The sequence below is a fragment of the Cyprinodon variegatus genome, unplaced genomic scaffold, assembly GCF_000732505.1.
Source record: "Cyprinodon variegatus isolate N-32 unplaced genomic scaffold, C_variegatus-1.0 Scaffold519, whole genome shotgun sequence".
NCBI classification, from domain to species: Eukaryota; Metazoa; Chordata; class Actinopteri; order Cyprinodontiformes; family Cyprinodontidae; genus Cyprinodon; species Cyprinodon variegatus.
Window position 1 is genome coordinate 123,975 of NW_015150972.1, and position 17,780 is coordinate 141,754.

At 38.3% G+C, this 17,780-nt stretch overlaps 1 protein-coding gene across 1 annotated transcript in view; it reads left to right on the forward strand.

Moving 5' to 3' along the window:
- pdgfrb (platelet-derived growth factor receptor, beta polypeptide) overlaps positions 1–17,780 on the forward strand; it is a 37,627-nt gene that overhangs the window by 11,231 nt on the left and 8,616 nt on the right. Inside the window, exons 2-15 of the mRNA XM_015390949.1 lie at positions 5,315–5,389; positions 6,625–6,942; positions 7,023–7,280; positions 7,378–7,508; positions 8,132–8,297; positions 10,492–10,672; positions 12,036–12,151; positions 12,280–12,403; positions 12,552–12,757; positions 12,991–13,085; positions 13,220–13,352; positions 14,878–14,982; positions 15,295–15,405; positions 17,516–17,672. Of these exons, the coding sequence (XP_015246435.1) occupies positions 5,341–5,389; positions 6,625–6,942; positions 7,023–7,280; positions 7,378–7,508; positions 8,132–8,297; positions 10,492–10,672; positions 12,036–12,151; positions 12,280–12,403; positions 12,552–12,757; positions 12,991–13,085; positions 13,220–13,352; positions 14,878–14,982; positions 15,295–15,405; positions 17,516–17,672 (2,150 nt within the window). The 5' untranslated portion in view covers positions 5,315–5,340. The remainder of the gene's footprint in view (positions 1–5,314; positions 5,390–6,624; positions 6,943–7,022; positions 7,281–7,377; positions 7,509–8,131; positions 8,298–10,491; positions 10,673–12,035; positions 12,152–12,279; positions 12,404–12,551; positions 12,758–12,990; positions 13,086–13,219; positions 13,353–14,877; positions 14,983–15,294; positions 15,406–17,515; positions 17,673–17,780) is intronic.

The window sequence follows — 17,780 nt, forward strand, 5'->3', positions numbered from 1 at the left end:
AAATATTTTAAATATTTGCTGCATTATCTTCAGACTTTACTTTAAAATGTAGGGGGAGTTTTTTTTTCCTTTTCATTTTCCTCCAAATCCACACTGATCTTCATCAAACCTTAGTATGTTGTAATAGCTAAATCTTTTCCAACCCTTTGGAAAACACCAAAAGATTACAGATGTTAGCAAAATATGGAGAGTTTTTTCCAATCCTTATTTTTTTAGATGTAATCGCCTTTTAAAGGCATTTCTTTTTCTTTAAGCTTTTCCCATTTTGTCACATGAACTATTAGTTTAGATGGAAAAGTAATACATGATTTTTGGTGCAAACCACAACAGGGGCAACGCAAACTTGTAGAAGACAGGCTTTGGTCAGATTGGACCACTACTGATTATTTTAGCTTAAGTAATATAGTTTTTGCCATATCCTCAAAAGGTTTGCATGTGTTAGAGCACTTGCAAACTCATTTCAATGCAAAAAGCCTAGTTTCGTATGAGGTGCAAAGCGATTTGTGCATGTAAAATGAGTCGGCAGAGGGTGCAAACTTTTTTTTCATTATGCCTTCATTCATATCTAGATTTGTTTTTAATGACTAAACCAGGACACTGTGTCAGTAGAGGATATGCAAATAAAATAAGAACCACCATCATGGCTGTTTATAAAAAACTAATACTCTCAATTTTCGAGCAGCACACACACTTTGCTCATTGAAATGAGCTGGAGCACATCTAAGGTTTTTATGTCTTTGTAGATCTAACCGACTTATCATAGGCACCATTTCTTTTCTTTTTGCCCAAGTCAGCATTCCTTATTTGAAATAAATGAAGATCAGCTGGCCTATGAGTGAAGGCCAAAAACCATGTAACAATAAACACCAAATGGTGTAGGTGGTATCATGCAATAGGGTGTTTATTCACTATGAGCCAGGTTGTTTAGATCTTATAGTGACATTGATGGAGATGAGCTAGATCAAATCCTTAGGGAGATAATTGGAAAAGGCTACAAAGACTGGAATACTGTAGATTCTCACCTCCACCTTGCAGAAAGTTAATGTCCTGTTATATGCCTGTTTAAAAATGTAAAGTAAGATAAGCACATTTATAATTTATTTGATTATTAGTAAGTGTTGTGTTTTTTTTTTTAATCGATTAATACAGTACAGATAGAAACCACCAATCAGGCTCAAATCTGGTTTTGGTGATGGAGTCAGAGCTGAACTTCCAGAGGAATAACAGTCAGCCTTTTAAAACCTATATAATATATTCAGTTTAAAAGACTAATGTCTCAGCAGGGCCTTGAAAAATGAATTCATGGTGAAATTTATAACCACAATTTAGGTTTGCCTAAAAAGTGGATCAGACAGCAGCTGATCCAGAATGCTGCTGACTCAGCAAAACTGAGCCCAGTTCTAAAATGTGTTGCATTACCTCCCTATATCTCAAAGTATAGAGTTTAAAATATTTATTTTAGTCTAACATCACTTAATGGCTTATTTCCAAAATGTCAGTATATCAACCTCCTAGACCTCTAAGGTCTTCTGGCTTAAGTCAGCTGTCAGTATATCAACCTCCTAGACCTCTAAGGTCTTCTGGCTTAAGTCTACCCTGCATGCCCAGAAACAGAACCAAACGTGAAGAAGCAGCTTTTAGTTCTTATGCTCCACTGATCTGGAACAAACTCCAAGAAAAGTGTAAAATAACTAATATCCTAAGTACTCTAAATTGAGATTAAACTGTTTGTGTTAAAGTGATCTTTGAGCTATCTGGTTACATTTTCATTCCAACTTTCCTTTAATTTGGTTTTAATCATTTTATCTAATTTTGATATGATCTGTTAATTATGAATATTTTTGCTCTTTAAATGTTTTTCTGTCTAGTCAGTCATGTGTATTGTCTGAATGGTCAAAGTTCAGACTAGTTGAGGAACAGCAAATTTTAAAAAACGACCATTACAGATACACCTGATCTAGCATGAAAGTGTGACCTAACTGCAGAAAGTACAGCAAAATGGTAACTCACAGTTACATATTCCTAATGTGTAGCGCACTTAACTGATTGTTTATTTGTAAAAATATTTTTAAGATAAAGGCTTGTTTTCCTGAAACATAAAATATGAAGTTTTGTGTTTCTCTACCACACAAAAACCTCAAAAAAATTAATTAATAGTTGTGGTTTGAATGTGTTGAAATATGAAATGCTTCAAGTTCATACATTTGCAAAAAGCCGTTTATGTCATGATCTTGGTGCTTGGCTTAATTTTTCATGTCATTCGCCTCTCTATCTCTGCCCTGTTTCTCATCACTGCTCATCTGATCCACCTGCTCCTGCATCTACTTAAGCTGCTTGCATCCAGACATCGGTGCCGGATTATTCTTGATCTCTCATACCAAGGGTAACAGTGTTTTTGTGTACCTTAATGTTTCTGATCTGTTCTGGCTTTCAACCACTGAGCCTGCTTGTTCCTGTTTTGATCTGTTTGCCTGACCTCGCTTCGGACTCCTGCTTGTTCTCAAGGGCTGCAGCATCTGGGATACTTCTTTTTGGTGTTGGCAGCCCACCGGCTGGATCCTGCCTAATTTTCTGGCTACAGACTGAACTTGTAAACCAGGTCGTGACTCACATTCATTATCTTCCTCCATTAGATGTACGTGGTCACCAACCTGTGTTTCCTTTCCGAAGAGTTTCCTGTCATATACACCCTAGCTGCTGCTACTCCAATCTGACAGATTTTAACAAATGCTTTTTGAGTAATCTGTTGGGGAAGATTCTCAGTCATCCAGGTCATAGTCATTCCAAAAAAAACAAAAAGTTAAAAACAATCCACTGGACTCTGTTTTCAAGTTTGAAGATGTTTCGCTTCCCATCCAGGAAGCTTTTTAATTGAAAAGCTTCCTGGAGAACTTTAACTTTTTGAGTAATCCTACTGTCTGTCTTGCCTGAAAACCAGGTCCTGTTCTGAGTTGTTACAGCTTATGAACTGAACTCTAAAAACTGACCATACTAGGCTCCTTATTTGTGTCACACTGTTATTGCTTAAAATATGATTTGTTTGTCTTCACCATGCCAAATGACACATGCCTTTGGCGAAGCTTGGCTCTTGTCGTTCTAAGCCCTTGTCACTGACAGTGAGGTTAGGGGCTTTATTTGAGTGCTGAAGAATCACTTCCTCACTGCGCAGACCATCGTTGCTCTCTGCTGCTGTGGCCCCTGGGACGCGGTGACCCCTCCACTCCTGCCGTCATCACCAGCAGAGTCCCTAGTGTATCAGCGGTCCTGGGAAAGTTTTAGATTGATACTGTGGGAACGTGAACTGTACACAGACATCAGTGACAAAAATGGAGGAAGGCGGGAGGGTCTCTGCGTTTGTGTTTGGTTTAAGAGGACATTCATGTTGTAATTTTTTGTAGGTCCATATGTTGAGTAAGCTTTTGCACCAATGAGAATTTTCCAAATGTGTATGTTTCTGCTCATTATCTATCCGCTTTTCTTTCACCTCATTTTATTGGAACCAGGAAGCGGGGGAGGAAACAGACCAGCCGTGTTTTTTGGAACTGTTCGAGAGCTTTGAGCTTTGGGAGCGGATGTGCCAGAGGTTGTTAATTTAGGGAGACATTGTGTATCTGGTTTTAGTGACTGACTGACTTTGGATTTTTTTCTGCCAACTGATTAGGACATTTCAGCTCATTTCAACCATAAAACAAGACCATGACAACTTGAAAGACACTTGGTTTCTTATTTTTGCTGCTTATCAGATTTCCACTTAAATGATTTATTACATATGGCATAAAAATAGGGTCAAGTCTTAAAATAGGTAGAACATTTCTTTGCCAGATAAAGAAAAAAAAGTGCTGGAAGCACCAAGTTTTCGCAATTTTTTTCCACATGCTCACTCCTTTTCTTCCTCTTCCACCCTCGCTCTTCCCAAGAATCACTCTTCCACCCCCTTTTTTTCTTTCCCACCCTCTTGTGTACAGGGCTGTGATCCATCCTTAACTGTTTCCAGACGTATGCGTGCAGCGGCAGCCGTCCTTCACCCCCATCCAAAACATAACAACAAACCACCCCCTCCTAGCCTTACTCCCCTTATCCTCTGGCTTTTTCAGCTGTGTGATGTTAGAAGGTCTTTAGTAGTACTGCATGAGTTTGATTCAGCTGGGTTGTTGTATTTGCATTTTGACAACACCATACCCCATATCATTGTCAAAGCATAGCAACTTTCTGAAAAAATCTGGATCGCTCCTGTCAGAGTCTTATGTGAATACCCTCAATTTCACTTTTATTTCTGTCAAAACCAATTAATGGCTCAGCATGACCTGGGAAAAACTTGGACACAGCATTGTTGCCCATAAGCCTGCTGCTGATCTGCACACACTGACCTGTTTGTGAGTGGGCAGAGTGCTGGTAAACCAAACAAAAGGAGACAGACATTGTCGCTCTGTCCTGGTGCAATGAGGCATCAAATACCTTCAGATTAGGCCTAGGCCAAGAAAGAAAGCAGCTTCATGAAGAATAAAATACTTTTGTTTTTATTTTGCCTTTAAGCTTGATGAGAGCAACAGGTTTTTCTCACATTTTGTCCCCTAACCTGAACCAGTGTAGCTCATGTCAATCTGTCACAACCTTTAAGTTGATCTCCCACACTCTTGAATTTGACTTTTGATATAAGAAAAGCTGATATCTTTTGTTTTCTTTTCTTTCTGCTCTCATGAAGATATTTTTTATCTAATCAACATTACATTAGTCAAAATAAACTTCTTATCTTCTAGATTTAAATGCATTGTTTGATAAAATGGGTTTCTGTTTATTTGCCCTTATTTTCAAAACTAGTTAAAAGCTATATTAAATAAAGATTGTTTTATATCAGCCTAGATGTTCATTCCTCTGAGAAATATGCCTTTCCCTAATCTTACTTTACTTCACATTAGAGGAGGCAGTTTGTCAATGATCCAAAGGACTGCAGTGATGGAAAATGTTAAATTATGGATTAAGACATCAGAAAATCAAACCGAGGAGGTTTTTTATCAAAGTTGCTTTTTGCAGATACATATCTAAAAGACCAGCCTATATCTCAGACTTTCTTCATATTTCTTCATATGACTGCAAAAAACACTATTGCAGTCATATTATACCAGCTTTACTGAGAGGCTGCTCAGAATAATTATAGAACGAATGGTAACTTTACTACAAGTGTTTTTAAGGTGTTTTCTGGTAATTTGGGGATTTTTTTGGCATTCTAATGTTATTTTCATTCATTCATTTTGTCTTTACCAAACTTTGTCTTGTATTTATAAATAAATGATTGCTCCATCTTTCCTTTTTGCAGAATTGTGGGGTCACGAGGCAGCCGCGATGAGGAGGCTGGTAGCATCTGTGCTCCACCTGATGGTCGTTTATACAGGTTAGTGTTCAGTTTTTTTATAGAAAACAACGGATAAACCAATCACGATATCAGACAGCTACCTCTGCAGGAACGATTTGTTGGATATCCAGTGTATCACTTACTAATACCCGTAAAAAAAAGATGTTGATTAAATAAATTTTATGTTGCAGGATCATACTTTTACATTTGAAAATAAGTTACTTTTCTACACTGGAAGATTGATTCTTTGTATTTTGAGACAGATATTTAGGCTTCTTTTTTCTCTAGGCATCTAATCAGGGAATCAAACAATTACACCTCTCACATAGTATCATTTCTCAATACTTAAAGGTATAGTGGGGGATTTCCGTGAATTTTTTAAATGACCCCCCCTCTTCACTTTAAAAAATAAAAAATGCACATACACAACTATGTACCCGCTCCCGTGAGGGAACGTTTATTAAATGCCTGCGAGAGCATGCACAAGCCCATTTCTCCTCGTGCACACTCTTTAAAAGTTGCTGTTTGCGTCGCTATTACAAGCTTACTTTCCAAAAGAAGATTTGCAATTTTTCCACTATGTCAGACTCACCACTGGTAAGTGAAAATGGGGATGAGCACGTAGGACAGCCTTACGTAAACATATCACCAGAATGATTGACAATTATTTTGATGATCCATCCGGAGAAAGAACATCCTCCACTATAACCAGCTGGAATCTTATTCGCTTTCTTAGCGTGGCTAATGCATTAAAAGGTGTGTTTACTTTACCCAGCTTTACCAATCTCTAGGGCTCTGTGTAATCCATGCTGATAAACAGATTGCATTTTTATTTGAAAGATATTCCATTCCTATTTTGAAAAAGAGACTTAACAGCACATAATCCAATGTTTAAACTTTCATTAGTCATGATAACAAAGTAGAAGGATCATTCTAGCAGAGAGGTAGTACATTTTATATCCACACAACAATAAGGTAATACTTTGATAGGAGATATATATGTTCACACAGCAACATGTTCTAAAGCAACTCTTCACTCTGTGAGATAACACAACTCTCAATGCGAACGACAAAATATGCTTCGTCTGCTCTGGATCCATCTGTCTCTGACACACCGCTTTATTCCTCCCACTCATCTGCTCCAGTTCACTCTCATCCTTCAGCAGTCAGAGATAGGGCAGGATCTGACTTACATTGTTGATTTAACCTCTGAACTCCTTCTGCTATCCCCCTACCCTCACCCCCTTACACCCATCCCTTGTCTTACAACACAGCTTTAGTGCCTTTCTGTTGTAAAGTGCACAGCCTGGAGATCTTCCCCAATGCAGAAGAGTTCATCCTGATTCAAGGCTCGTCTCTCAACCTAACCTGCTCTGGCTCCTTGAGTGCAACTTGGGAGTTTAAGAGGGATGATACACCAAACATCCTTGATGATCTAGATGAACATGGAAATCCAAGATACATATTATTTCAAACCGATCCCACATCGGTTTCCCTGACCCTGAATAGAGTGAGTTGGAGGCATACTGGCGTCTATCAGTGCATTGACAGGCTCACGGATGAGATGGCTGAAGTGACAGTTTTTGTCCCAGGTATGGTATGCCTCAACGACCTTTTCAGTATGCCCTCATGCTTGAACCCTCATCAATTTTGAGGTCACCTCTCGCTTCAGATCCGGAGTTTTGGTTTGTGGTGAGGCCCCATGGCATGGTGGCGAAAACCAGTGAAGAAAGCATCGTCCCTTGTGTGGCCACCAACCCAAACATCACTGTGAGTCTGTACGAGATGGACACCCACAGGTTCATAACAGGGCGCTATATACCTGGCGAGGGGTACAGGGCGCATCTGGAGGACAGAACATATGTGTGTCATGGACAGCTGAATGGAAAGCTGAGAGAATCTCAGTCTTTTGACGTGTTCAGCATTACAGGTAGGTGTGCAGCTCCTGGCACTGCCCAATTTGATCACTCAGATTTGACTCAGGCATGTTATTTTACTATTGTTTACCATTATTGTTTTCCTCCCAGTGCCTAATGGGGTCGACCCTTACATCAACACTTCAAAGACGGTCCTGAAGCAGGGCGAGCCGTTGACTATAAACTGCACGGTGCATGGAGTGGACCTTGTGTCTTTTTACTGGAATGTTCCAGACACAGTGGTGAGTGGGAGTGGAGCAGAACAGGCTCTTTTGTTCAAATTCACCCTTTTGATTTCTCTCCAGACTCATAACCAAACCCAAATTGAAAAAAGATGTGGAGACACACCCCACTTTGGATTCTCCGATAATATTGCTCTAAAAACAGTGTGGCGATGCACCAAGTGATCATTTCTCCTTACAACATTTTTTTTATGTTAGAAAGGTTCGAGTTATATCTCATTCTCAAATGGAAATTATTAAAATAACATTTTTGTTCAGTTATGCCCTAAAAAATGCATCTGCGGCATCATATTTGTATTTGAAAAGATTTTTTTTTTATTTTTTTTGGAGTTCCCAATCTGAAAGACAACAAAAAAGCTCCCTGAAGTCTTTTTATTTATATATTTAAAAATTTAGCTAGGTCCAAGGTCCAATCTATGTATATAAAACAAGCAAAAATTGCAGTAACAATTATTTACTAGTAGTGTGTTTTCAGAAACTCACAGCAGCGGTGCTCATCTTTTAAACCTTTTTTGTTATCTGCTGAAGGTATATGATACGATGGTTGACCAAGATCAATTAAAATTAAATGTGATGAGATCAGGTGTTATCTATATTATCTATATTTTCCTCCTATCTTAAAGGCTGACAAGGTTGATCAAGAGACAGACTACTCCTCCCTGAAGGGCATGCAGTCCAGACTGACCTTCCCTTATACTACTGTGGACCATAGCGGAAACTACGAGTGTGAAGTTGTGGAATCGACCCAGGGCTTCACGGGGTCTTCCACCGTCACCATCACTGTGCTCGGTTAGAGACAGACACACAATTCAAACAAACCAATGCTGCAGGGATCATTATTGGGTTTGGCTCACCACAACAGTAGTTAATAACATCAACACTGGGAGGTAAAGGACTGAGAAGACCTATGTTTGAAGGATTGAGTTTGGTTAATTTTTTTGGGATATGAAGAAAACCTTTTGACGAGGTGTACAATCACTGAGTGATACCATAAAAACCACACAAATCATCGCACACACCAGCTTTATATTTAGACTTTAAGGTGGAAACATGTTTAACTGAGACACATAATTCCCCAACTTAGAACAGCAGTCTGGGAGCCAAAACAAGCAAGGTCTTTCTCACATTTTCCTTTATGGTTTGGCTCTTGACCATCACTATGTCCGTTTTGGGTCTATGAATGCTTATTCCATTGGCAGTGAGGTGTGTTTATATAAAAGCCTTAAATAACTTGAACCTCCATGTTCAATGGAGACAGAAGACCAGGATGGATTTTAGCTTTAACTGACATGACAATAGAAAATACCCATATTATTTGACTGCATCTTTCAGTAATGGAAACATTACAAAAGCTCTGGTTTGAATATACAAACACAAAAAGACCCTAATATATACATTTTCTTTGGTGCTATTGTTCTTTTGGAATAAAAGAGCTTACCGTATATGAAAAATGTTGCCCACACCCTCAAGGTTTTTTGGATATATATGTAAGTCTGTATATTTCCTTGAGTCTGGACCTGAAACTAATTTGCCTTAACAAAACTTTGCAAACAAATCCCAGCCATCCAGTTGATGACACATTGGATTATGCAAATTTAAAAACTATACTTTAGCAGATGTTATCCTTTAAATTGACATCTTTTAAGCAGCTTTTAGGTTTACGTTCCATACAAAAGTATCAACTGCCTTTGATTTTGTCATAATTTATTACGTTATAGCGACAAGCTTTAATTTGTTTCATACAAGTAAAATGTGAAATTAAACATTGAAATTCTACATGAAAAACATTACATTAATTGTGCACATTACTCTAAACACTTTACTGCCACAGTAAAACCCTGCTGTGGGAGGATTCTTCTGCACGATGGAGCTTAATACCAAGTTGACCTACGACTTTTAGCCTTCAGGCAGGGAAGCATCATCCTGAGACCCTAAACAAACAGACTGAGCAACAAACGGCCTAGATCAAAGTGTGTTTACCTATCCGACTGACCCAATCAAATCCAGACCTGAATCCAACTAACAATCTGCTTTTAGACTTGAAAGTTTTTATGCACAGATGCTGACTATGAAATATTTCTTAGTTTAAGCTAAGAAAGGTTTGATTTTATTGTTTAGATTAGCATATCTGTAAGCCATGTTCTTAAAGACTTGACAAGACAAAGTAATAACCTATTGACTGAATCCAAGTGCACAGCCAAATTTTAAATATCTATTTGTAGTTTTTTATGACATAATCTCCAATCGCAATAGTGTACAGTCTAGTTATCTCTTTCCACTTCATAATTAACTTTTTGACTGAAAGTGGTTGTGATATGACAAAATATTGTCAAATTCAGGTAAAATGAATAATTTCCAAAATTTCAAAAATCGCATCATTCTATCCATATTTAACACGTTTAACATACACTTTAAAACATGTTGCTTTATTTTCACTTATTCAGATGTTTGAGTCTGTTGGTTTTTTGTTTGTTTACCTTGTATTTATAACTATGATGTGTTTTTTTTATTCTTTATCAATTAAGAACCACTGATACACATTGGGGACCATCATTAGCCTGCAACATTTAGGGAAAAAAGGCTCAATTTGCAGATGAGTTAATTAAAAGGGAATGCAATATTTATTTATTTAGACAGCGTGGCAGAACAGGTGGTAGCCATGTGAGCTTGCAGCAAGTAGGTCCTTGTTTGAAATCTTGATGACTGCTTTTTTGCATAATTTTCATGTCATGTTCGGTTATGCATGGAAATTAAATTTATGTCAATATTTAGATGTTTTAAATAGATCCTGTGGTAAATTGAGGATATCTCCTGGGTATGCCTGGCAGCCAACACATATGTTTTTTTTTCCCCAGTGAATTTAATTATGGAAAACAAAAGGTCTAACAGTGTTAACAGATTCATTAAGTCAATTACTGCAGAATAATTATGTTATTCAGTTGGTCATACTGAAGATTCTCCTAATGGCATGTCTTTCTATCAGAGAATGGCTTTGTGGAGTTGAAGCCTGCCCGGCAGCAAAACATTTCAGCCAAGCTTCAGGACAATGTGGAACTAAGAGTGGACATCACAGCCTACCCTCCCCCTAAGATTCGCTGGACCAAAGATGGGACCACCATCAAGGAAGAAAAAGCTATCGTCTTTAGACAGGAGCATGAAATAAGGTAAAAGATCCATTCAGAGCATTCAGCTGAGCCATAATTCTAGAGCACATGCAACAAAGCTAGAGATGTTCCCTGTAGCATGTTGGATTCAAACATCAAGCTCCTGTCAGTCAGCACACAATGAGACGTCCTCAGAGGGAAATGCAATACTCTCTAGAGGGAAGAACTTCGTCTGTCAACACGCCAAAACCATCAACAACGGATACCTGTCACAACTCCCCCCTAATGCTTTTCAGACAAATAGCCCACAGGGCTGTGCTTTTCACATGTTGCAAAAAAAGAATGATTTTGTTAATGTATTCATCACAGCAAATAAAGGAATACAAAACAGCTACCCAGTGGATAAACAATAGAAAAACTAGATATGAAAAACGCATTTTCATTCTAATGTATTCCCTTATAAAACATGAGGTTGCAACACAGCCTCTGGTGATGAATGAAGAAACATACAATCTAGACTAAATAGTCTCTGGTTTCACTTGTTCTGAACTACAGTTTTGATGCAGTTCCTATAAACATCCATTGTGGTCATTACCGGTATTGCACATTAAGGTTGCTCAGATAATACATTAAACCAGTTAGAGCATAGAAATGAACTATTATGCATTCTTATACAGTAATTCCTAAATAATGTATACTTATAACAGATTAAGATTTGGAATAATTTTTATTTGACCAATATAATGAGAAATGATGCAGACATCTGAAAAACATTCCTGTGAAAAGGGTTTGTTTGTAAAAAAAAATCTGTTTTTATCTTTAAATCTGTGAATCGGTTTTTAATCTACATTAATTTAGAATATCATGTAATATGATTTATACTCTTCTCAATGATTAACTGGAAAATCTTTACTGACAACACAGTGTTCAAATCCTTCTGATAACCAATAGGCCATCACTCTCCACTTAGTTTATGTTTAGTGATGAGCTCCAAGTCTTTTGGGTTGGAAGGCCACCCTGCCATCACCATAATCATTAGCTTTATTCAAAGGTTTTCTGCTTAATGCCAGTCAGGTTTCTGGTTTGGCATTTCCAAAATGGAAATGTTATTCACAGTCAAACTGAACATGGTGTGAAAATGGTCCAGGGCTAAATCATATGTTAATGTTGTGAGAATGTAGTCATGTTTTCGTTTTAAAGGATCCATATTTAGCTTGTCAGTTTTCATTATCACAGTGAAAAAAGGAGGGCTGATGAGATTATGTCATCGTCATCGTTGACGAAAAACAACACTGTGTGGATGAAATGTCATGTATTTCATACAGAACTAAAGTGGCTGGCAGGAGATTGCGGAAAAAGAAAATCCCTCACATTTAGTTACTAAAACAAACTTTTTGTTTTGCTCATGCTTTTCTTGCTTCAGGTATGTGACCATTCTCACCCTGGTGAGGGTGAGGGCCGAGCAGAAAGGCCTCTACACGGCCATCATATTCAATGGAGACGACACAAAGGAGGTTGTGTTTGACCTGGAGGTCCAAGGTGTGGAGATGTTCAAAACAATGTTTTTTGTTTGCATTTATAAATGTATTTAAAACCTGGGATTCAAATCAGGTTTTGGAGTTCAGTTTACTTCATGTTTAATGACTGCTATGCCCCTCGGTGCGTAGTTCCTGCTCGGATTAAAGAGCTGACCGACCACCATCTCCCAGGGTTGAAAGACGTGGTGACCTGCACCGCTGAGGGCTATCCGACCCCGACCATTTACTGGTACAGCTGTGACAGCATGCTCAAGTGAGTCACATATCATTTCTACTCTCTGAAATACCACACACCAAACACTAGAGGGCTGACCTTACAAACTTATTCACTTCAAAACATCTGCTTTGACTTTAGTGCTTTGTTAATACAGCTGGATGGGTGTCTGTGGCTCCCTCTTTAGGTGCAACGAAACAGCTGAATTGCATCCTCTGAAGCCGCAGCCGGAGGAGCTGAGCATCCAAACCAATGTCAGCTATATCAAGGCCCGGGAAGTCAGCCGCGTAAGCAGCCAGGTGATTTTCCACAAGCCGCAGCAGGTCACAGTTCGCTGTGAGGTATTCAACCAAGCCGGAGATGACGGAAGGAACATCAAACTGGTGCACAGCAGTAGGTGTCTTGGAGAATGTTTCTTTTTTCTTTGTTTCTTTTTTACAGGATACATTAATGTCTGTTTTTCAGTATACATGTTTACCATTGTGCTTCATAATGAAGTTATACCCAAAAGTATTTATATATAATAAACAAATATTGATCTTTAAAGACACAAGTCCATATATAAATAATTATTGCCTTCATCAAGAAATGTTTTTCTTCCATACATTTTTTTTTTTTTGTTTCAGCCTGGTTCTCCCGGGTGGCAGTACTGGCTGCTGTCCTGGCCTTAGTGGTCATTTTCATGTTGTCTATCATCATCCTCATTGCTGTATGGAGGAAGGTATGAAAATCATAACTGCATTAATACTCTTTCTCCTAGTCTGAATTTCAAAAAAGAATATTGTAAGAAATTGTAGTTTATTGACGATTTCCTTGCCTTCTGAACATTTTTTTTTGTTTGTTTGTTTTTTCCAGAAACCTCGCTATGAGATCAGATGGAAGGTCATAGAATCCGTTAGCCAGGATGGACATGAGTATATTTATGTGGATCCCATCCACCTGCCCTATGACCTGGCCTGGGAGATGCCCAGAGAAAACCTGGTGTTGGGTGAGTCATCTTAATGATGGATGGATGGATGGATGGATGGATGGATGGATGGATGGATGGATGGATGGATGGATGGATGGATGGATGGATGGATGGATGGATGGGAATCTGTGCTTCATGGTGTTGATCACAGAATCATCTGTTGAGTAATCTTTATATATCAGCAATGCTCCAGAATTATGTTTTCGCACAAGGCCAGCTGTTACTGGTTCTGACAATGCAACACTGCAGATCAACTAAAATGCACCACCCTTATTGGGAGACATGGTGGTTGTAACATCATGCTGTCGGTAGTCAGGGTTAATAAAATAATGCATGGAGTTAGATAAACAACAATTTTAGATGTAGACTAGTTAGATGCTGACATTAGACTGGGATGAAGGTTCACCTTCCAGTAGGAAAACAAAACCTAAACATCCAACCAGAGAGCTACTGCAGTGGCATTATTCTATATAAGAGATTCATTTGAAGTCAAGATCTCCGAGTCCGTTAGATGAAACCTCCTGTGAACAGACACCATCAGTCCAATCTGTCTGGTCTGTTACTGTTTATACTTTTTCAAGTCATTAAAATGCAAGTATTACAAACCGACTGAATTACGACCTTTGAGCTTATTCGTGATCTTAGCAGCAAGATCTAAACTATATAAACACCCTAGGCTTTTTTTTTAAACAATGAAGAATAAAAAGTCTTGCAAAATAGTGCAGGGTTTTTTTTTAAATCTATTTCGTAATCTTGAACCGCACAAATAAAAAGCTTGCTCCTTTTGTCCATATGTTATTTACGCCCTCTTGTGGTATACAGTCCATGCCTTTGTATTAGATTGTAATCCAACTCTGGATGAGTTCAAGGTGAAGATAAAAATGTAAAAAAATCCCCAATTTTGATATTTACTCACCAATATATTTTACAAACAGTCAAAGTCAATCATTTATTTGATGATTCAACTGTTGGATTGTTCATATTTGTCAATATGATTAAAATACAAAGGTAATGTTTCTTATATAGGGTTAATCAATATACTAATGATTTTAAACTGCTAAGAAAACTTAACAAATAAAACTTCCATACCTTTTTCTAGCTTTCCTCCTGCTGTTTTTCCTCCTTTACCCCTGATGAAAACAGACACTTTAAACTGGAAATGTCCCTCATAGGCTTTTGTACTGCAGGTGCTTTGGGTTGTCAGCACACAGTCAGCTGCAGAATACATAATAAAGCTTTTTAAACCTGCCCCACTGGAAACAGTCCATATTCGCTTCTTAACTTCTTGTCTTCATGGCAACATTTTTTTCTGAGCCACTAAGCAGAAAACGTCTGATGCCTGCTCAGTTAGACCTCCACTTAGATAAAAATCCCTTCTTATATGCCATAAACTCTTTTTAAAATCAAAACTGTTTCGACTTATAGGGGAGTGTTCATTTTTCTGATATAATAATAAGTGTTTTTTTGTGCTATGGTTAATTTTTTGGTCTATTGTGTGCTCCATTTACTCTGTGTCCCATTGAACTTTTCTTTGTGTTTTCAGGTCGAACTCTTGGATCGGGGGCTTTTGGCAGGGTGGTCGAGGCAACTGCGTACGGTCTCACACATTCCCACTCCAGCACAAAGGTGGCGGTGAAAATGCTCAAATGTAAGAAACACAAATTCTAAAAGAAGAAAAAAAGCATCTGCGTAGTTTCTATTAACAAAATAAGGAGACCCCTGCTTGGCTGTCAGATAAAGTGACACCAGCAAAGTGTTCCTGTGAGCTCTTAGAGATCTGTTTGCCTGCTGAGCTTCAGTTTGGGTGCCAGCCTCATTTAGGTTGCAACTCGCAGGTCTTTGAGGCTGTTTGGCAAAAACACAGCATCTCCTGTTGTCTCTGGGCTCTCGCTTTGTATATCTCACTCTGTTCTACTTTTAAGCAAGTTTTTTCTCCTGTTTCCTCTCTGTTCTCATCCAGCCTCAGCCAGGAGGAGTGAGACGCAAGCGCTGATGTCTGAGCTGAAGATCATGAGTCACCTTGGGCCTCATCTCAACATAGTCAACCTGCTCGGAGCGTGCACCAAACACGGTTAGATCTACACTGACAACTTTGCTAATAAACTGACACAATACTAATTGTTTGGCAAAGGTTTCATATTGTGAGTTGCTCACAGTTATAAAGATATTAACATATATGTATATGTAGTTATAAAAAATAAGAGGATTATATTACTGTTTTGAACAACTTTATATATACATATGTGGATAAAATTGTTGGTACCCCTCGTTTAATAAAACTTAACATGAAACAAAAGAAGGGAAGGAAAGAGTAGTCTCAGGAGATTATAAAGAAAAGTATAGACAAGCATGTTACATGGAAAGACTTATAGACCATCTACAAGCAGCTTAATGTTCCTGTTACTACAGTTGCACATATCATTAAGATATTTAAGATCCACAGGACTGTAGCAAACCTACCTGGATGTTGCTGCAGGAAGAAAAGTGATGATAAATCACAGAGATGGATAACACAAATGGTAACAAAAGAGCCCAGAAAAAACTTTTAGAGATATTAAAGGTGAACTTCAACCTGAAGAATCATCAGTGTCAGATTCAACCATGTTTTTGTTTAAGCCAAAGTGGCCTTAATGGGAGATGGATACCTTTGTTCAAAACAAATCATTACAAAGCCAGGCAGGAAAATGTGCCAAAATAAATGTTGACAAGCCACGAAGTTTCTAGGAGAACAAAAATTACGTTTTTGCCAAGACACATCAGCTCTATGTTAACAGACAGATTTAAGAACGCTGTTCCTAATGTGAAAAATTGAGGCTCAGTTATGTTCTGGGGCTCCTTTGCTTCATCTGGCACAGAGTGCATTGAATCTCGGCAGGGTTCAATGAAATCTGAAGACTATCAAGGGATTCTAGGGAGAAATGTGCTGCCCAGTGTTAATAAGCTTGGTCTGAGTTGCAGGTTAGGGGTCTTTGAACAAGATAATTACCCAAAACACAAAGCCAGAAACACCCAGGAAAGAGGAAAACATTTGATTTCTACATTTCTGAGGTAGTCTTTCATGATCCCTGACCTAAATCCTGTTGAGCATCTTTGGAAGGAGCTGAAACCTGCCATCTGGAAAAGCACCTACAGTATCAAACCTGAGACAACGGGAGCGGCTTTTTCATCAGGAGTGAGACTAAATACCTGCTGAGAGGAGCAAAAATCTCCTTAATAGTTACAAGAGATGTTTGATTACAGCAATTGCCTCAAAAGGTTGTCCAATAAAATATTAAGTTGAGGGTAATATCATTTTTGTCCAGTCCAAGGAAAGTGATTGTAAACTTATACTCACAGCTGTAAATGGATGGCCTAGATCAGTCCATATTTATTTGTTAGAACGGCTAAAATTCTAGCTATAAATCATATCAGAATCAGAAACATGACTGTTGGCATTCACACACATTCTGCTTTTATTCTGACTGATATTGAGTATTTACTCAGAGGTTCTGAATAAAAAAAACAACCAATGCCACAGCTTTTAGATAATATTTTAAATGTCAAGTGCATCTATTGTCATTCTACAATTACACACTACTTTCTGTTTATGAACCACTTCCATTGAAAATACATTGAAGCCTTTAGTGTAAAGTTCACATAATGTGGAGTATTTTAATACTTCTGGACGGCATCATTACTGCTTGTAGAAGGATTCAAATATAAAGGGGGTGGCAGCCTAGTGATTAGGGCATAGAGCTTGGAATCCTGAGGTTCTGAGTTCGAGCCCCACTCCCACAGACTGCCGCTCTGGCTCTCTGAGTAAGACCCTTAACCTCTGATTGCGCCCCATGATGGTAGCCCACTGCTCCCCAAGGGGATGGGTTAAATGAGGAGGTACATTTCTCCAGTGTGAGATCAATAAAGTTCCATTTTTGTTTTCAAATATACCTGTTTTAAAGCTTTTGTTAAAAATAAAAATGAAGAGTTCATTTGCAAAAACAGATACACGATATCTTTGAAAGAAATTTGCTAAGGCATGTAATTTACTTTTTCTATGGCGCTGCTAATAAAAAGTATGTTTTTCTGCAAATTAACTCTTCAAATACTGAAAAAATACTTTGGACTGATAAATGCTAAATATATTTATTAATAATAATATATATAAAAAAAAACACTGAAAGAAATCTCCTTCTGCATCACAGGTCCTCTTTACCTGGTTACGGAGTACTGTCGTTATGGTGATCTAGTGGACTACCTGCATAGGAACAAGCACACCTTCCTCCATTACTATGCTGAGAAAAACCAGGACAGCGGCTGCATCATCTCCAGAGGAAGCACTCCTCTCAGCCAGAGAAAAGGGTGAGAGGAGCAGAGAAAATGTATTCAGAGCTACTCTGGAGTCACTGCTTGACTATCCATAAAGTTCTGCCATTGCAATTGTCCAAGACGTATCAATACATTTTCCGC